At 42.2% G+C, this 5000-nt stretch overlaps 1 protein-coding gene across 5 annotated transcripts in view; it reads left to right on the top strand.

Moving 5' to 3' along the window:
• The window catches only part of usp32 (ubiquitin specific peptidase 32), a 56316-nt gene that overhangs the window by 34764 nt on the left and 16552 nt on the right, over positions 1–5000 (top strand). For 2 of the 5 annotated variants that reach the window (XM_068712285.1, XM_068712261.1), the window contains exons 15-17: positions 1003–1143; positions 2289–2454; positions 4541–4695. In XM_068712285.1, the coding sequence (XP_068568386.1) occupies positions 1003–1143; positions 2289–2454; positions 4541–4695 (462 nt within the window). Of the gene's footprint in view, positions 1–1002; positions 1144–2288; positions 2455–4537; positions 4696–5000 lie in introns of all 5 variants that reach the window. The other 3 variants (XM_068712270.1, XM_068712253.1, XM_068712278.1) reach the window with 2 other exon arrangements.

The raw sequence follows: 5000 nt of genomic DNA, 5'->3' as shown, positions 1-5000 counted from the left end.
TTGACTGTTTACCTGCATTCAACCGAAGCGTGTTCGAACGTGATTGGTCAACACTACATGGACTACAAACAGAAACCAGAACGCTTCCAATAACAAAATCTGGTCCCGTTGCCTACAGATTCTACATGTGAATGCAGAATCTGTTCATGGAGATTTGTGTACTTGTCACTCTGGACAGAGCCAAGCTAGCTATTCACCCTGCTTCCTGTCTTTATGCTAAGCTAAGCTAGCCATGCCCTGGCTCCAGCTTTATTGCTCAGGGGATAGAGCAGGTCGTCCTTTAATCACACGGTTAGCAGATCTCCTCTTTTCCGCGAGCGAGACACTGAACCCTGAAGTTGCTCACTGGGCACTTTACATCAGTCCAATCCAAACTATTATGATGGAGAGATCAAATTTCATGGATTACATGTGATGATTAAAACAAAGTTTAAGTATACATGAGATTTGAGAAAACGTATCTGAATTTAGAGAAATGTTGATGTATAAAAGTGAAGGGACACATTTATGGAATACTTGTAATGAGCAGCTCAGAATGTGTTGGACGCTTTGTGAATAAAAAACGTTTAGAAATAATTTGATGAACAGATAAAAATGTATAATCAGAAATAGAACTTTTAGGCTAGAGTGGGTGTTATAAGCTGTACCTTCAGCTTATAGCACATATTTTCATTCTGTTAAAAGGAGTCTTGTTGCATAGTGTTTGCAGCAGTTTGTGTTCTTTGTACATCAGCCAGCTTCTTCTTTGGTTTGACAGAAAAAAAACATCTGAGATTCCTAATTAGTAGGCACTCCTCCTCATCTGGCAAAGGCTCTCAGGGACCAGATGGTGCTTCCTTTTTCTTTTGTCTTATCTCTACATCATGCTGTACTGATTGCAGGCTGCCAGCTTGTGCATAGCATTAGGATACTGTCTATGTCTATTATCTGTAATCCAAGTAGGCAGAATATGGTCTTTTGTGCACGTATTGAAATGCTGATGTCCGTGCCGTTCCCCTGCAGGCCCCTACGTTAACCATGGAGGGGGGCAGGCTGAAGCGCTCCTTGCAGCTGGTGCCTGGCAGAGACTTTGAGACGGTGCCAGAGCCGGTGTGGAGGGCACTCTACCATTGGTACGGTGCCAACCTCAGCCTCCCGCGACCGGTGAGTGAATGCAGTCTGCAATACACTTCCTCCCAACAGCTGATGAACCTCACTATCACTGTGATGCAAGGGCAGCTGGGCAAGAAGCACAAGTGGATATGCAACCAGACATGGTTCAACAAAAGCCCGCAGCTCATCGAGATTATCTCAACAACTTTATTTTGAACTAAAGCTGAAAGTGAGGGCAATATCACTATTCATTCTTCATTATGTTTTAGGGAAACCAGAAGTCAGTTTGTAATTTGAGAAGAAGGAAGGCATTCTGTATTAATCCCCCCAGGGGCCGAAGACATTATGTTTTGGGGTTGTCTGTCCCTCCATCTACATACATCCATCCGTCCCGTTCTCATGAAAGTGATGTCTCAGAAAAACCAGGAGGAATTTACTTCACCTTTGGCACAAATGTCCAAAGGAAAAATTCCCCTCAGGAAGAGTAACTGATGGACAGACATGCAAAAGATGCAGTGCGCACAGAATAACCAACATAAAATTACAGTACTGACAATCCAAATGACAAAAAGTGTACACAGTATACATATATGAATAAAATCTGGGGGGAGCAGCTTCACCAGACTGCTAGAGCCTGAGCCACACATCCTCCCGACCACCATGGAACTTGGAAAAAAGACACACAAACACATAAGAAGATAAATGGACGCACATCATTCATACAGATAGGAGATGGAAGGAAGCACACAGAGGGAGTGAGAGAGGGAAAGGAGAGGAGAGGCTGGATCACCTGAAGGACTGAGATCCAGATCCAACAAGTAGGATGAGGCGTTAAAAGAGAGGGAGAGAAATAGCTGTAGCCCTTTGGTTTTTTATCTGGCCTTTTGTATTGTTTGTGTAGTTTGTTAACATGCTTTGACAACATTGTTTTGTATCAGTCATGCCAATAAAGCCAACAACTATGCAATGAACCTGTGAGTTCATATGAGTCCAAACTTTCAGCTCTTGTTCATTTGAATAAAGTCTATTTGAAACATATAATGGGCCATAGCTAAAAGGCAAGAATGTATAATTTGTTTTATCAGGTCTTGACCAGGTGAAATCCACTAATGAAGCGGTCACAGGTTTCCAGGCCGATCAATGCACTCTGGTTTCAATGCATGGAACGTATAACACTTTCCCTTCCACACCTGCAGGTTATCCTGGAGAGCAAGACAGGCCAAGCAGAGCTGGAGCTCTTCCCACGCTACCTTCTCTTCCTCCGCCAGCAGCCTGCCACACGCTCCCCCCAGTCCAACATCTGGGTCAATATGGGTATGACCAGCCTGCGAATGTTCCCACCGTATTTACCCCCACCAAGAGGTAATGTAAGCCTGCAGCAAGACCAGAGCAAGCCGTCGACAAATGCTTCATTGAGCTACCCCGCATCCCCCCCTGTTAATCCTCCTAAAGTGGACTGATCCAGCCCTGGCAGGTTTCTGACGTGGGCAGTGGAATGAACCAATGGCCCATGAAGGGGACAGACTGCTGATCTATAAGTTTCATAATTCAAACTATTTCAATCTTCACAGACCTTGCCATTCAAGTATTATATGTTTTGACCACACTTGTTCTAGTGCTCTTCACTCATCTGCATTAGAAGTATTCTAAATCATGACAAACATAACAAATCATTGCAAATTTCTACATTTTTTAAAGTAAAAATATTTGAAATAGTCTGGGACATGATCATAATTTCAGGCATATCTACTCTGCTGTGAGGATTTGGGCTTTGGAAAATCTCTTTGTTCTTTGAACACCTGAAAAACGCATCAAATTTGAATGCGTCTGTCTAATCCTACTGTATTTCTACACTCAGAACTTTCTGATCAGTCAAACGTAATGACAACACAAAAACAGAAATTCAGGAAAAGAAATCACCATAATTGAGAAACGCAAACAAGATGAAAGTCCACGTCCCAAGTGTTTCTGTAGTTCAACAACTAACCCTAACCCACAGAGTGAAGAGTCTTCTCTCTGGCTAACTTCATATTGTTGAACCAGGACCTCCAGCATTTGGATGAGGCAGCTCGTAAAGCTCGCTGTTCTGTTGTTGAGGTTTCCATGTCGATTTTTTATGTCAGTCCCTTTCGCTTCAGTGAATTGACCCTTTGCCAAGTCCCGCCTCTCAAGTGCAGACTGGCCAATCATAGCATCGGCCAGCTCCGGCCAGGTTTAGACAACTATACGACTATGCTTCACAGACTCTCATAGCAATTGTTTCAGATTTCCTTCATTTTCATGTTGTTTGTGTGGACTAGTCATGTTTTATTGTTGTGTAGGAGTGATACTATAAAGATATACATTTCTACGTAAAAACCTGAGGAGCAAAAATTAGTATGTTAGCACATCATTAATTAGTGGTAGCACTATGGTACACTAGCTACTGAAGGTTTACACTTACTTCTTTTGTTTTATAATTAAATCTTTTTATTTTTTTTCCCAAAAATTAGATAATATTTATGCAGTTAGTGACAGTGTGGGCTCGGTGTAGCTCTGACAGCTTGAAGGGGTAGCAGTGGGAGGCGGGGCTTAGCGAAGGGTCGAATCACATCCAATGTTCTCACAATGAAAAGACTATATATAGCCCAACTCACTCACACAATAATTGAAGCTGGATTTCACTCTAGTATTTATACTGTTGTATGATGGATATATAGACGAACTGGAAATGTCTCGCTGCAAAAAGAAAGCAGATGACAAAGCATAAAGTGGAGCTGTACTGATTTTCTCCAGGGTAATCAGGCATCAGCACTCAGCATGGGAGTGCTGGTCCGAATCAAGCCAACATATCAGGTTTCAGACCCCAGTGGAGCTTTGTTTACCATCATGACTCATAAGCAGCGGCTTGTCATAGCTGGGCATTGAGACTCAGCCTTGTGGCTAAATATCTCAAATTGATCTACTTATCCATCATATTCCACATAATGTCTTCCTGACAACCCGAGTAGAGCACTCAAACAAGTGTAGAGGGGTAGAATTGAATAGCAATGCTGTGTAGATGGGAAATAATAACATTTAAAACTCTGATTAAATCAGATAGTTTCATTAATCATTTTGAAGCTAGTTACGTAAAGCTTTTAAATGTGTATGTTTATATTGTGATAACCAGGAATGGTATTGATTGGTTTGTATGTGATTTAATCCAATCTGAGTCCACTTAATCCACTAAATTGATTGACCAATCAAATATGTGCTGATTGACAAAAAAAAGCCTCTTGCTGCTTCCTTACAACTAATCCTCAGTCACCAGAATGCTGTTGTGAGCTTGTGTGTAGCCAATATGAGTTTTAAAACACACAAGGGTCAAACAAGGGCCAAAAAAGTAAAACGTACAAAACCCCAAATTTGTGCTGTGGCTTGGTGTTTGGGTCAGTTTGTGAATGTTCCTGCCCTGCCCTGTTAGCAGGTAGCGTGCCGTCCCCCAACGCTCCCCTGAAGAGGGTCTTGGCCTACACGGGCTGCTTCAGCCGCATGGCCACTATCAAGGACATCCACCTCTACCTGTCCCAGAGACTCCGCATAAAGGAGGAGGACATGAGACTCTGGCTCTACAACAGTGAGGTGGGTCACAAAGCTGTCACAAGAGCCGCCTTGACTTTAATATATTTGACTTTTCATGAAATGCCAGATAAAAAACCTGCATTAATATAATATAATCAAATTTAGATTACTATATGTTTTAGAGTAGATAGGGAGTGGATTAGTACAAAAATGCTATTGGTTCATGGATCCCAATCAAGACTATTAAAAGCCCTTGGATGATATTGGTTGCGTTCAGCTTCTGAGTGGCTTACATACTGCTCTTAGATGCTTTTGATTATCCTGTAACTCCAGTACCGACGCTCTGGGAAATCTTGTTTACTTCC

The sequence above is a fragment of the Cebidichthys violaceus genome, unplaced genomic scaffold (assembly GCF_023349555.1).
Source record: "Cebidichthys violaceus isolate CVI_PGR_0920_01 unplaced genomic scaffold, fCebVio1.0.p SCAF_1, whole genome shotgun sequence".
Taxonomy (NCBI): domain Eukaryota; kingdom Metazoa; phylum Chordata; class Actinopteri; order Perciformes; family Stichaeidae; genus Cebidichthys; species Cebidichthys violaceus.
Note: the sequence above shows the minus strand (reverse complement) of the source record. Positions and strands in the feature narration are given on the sequence as shown.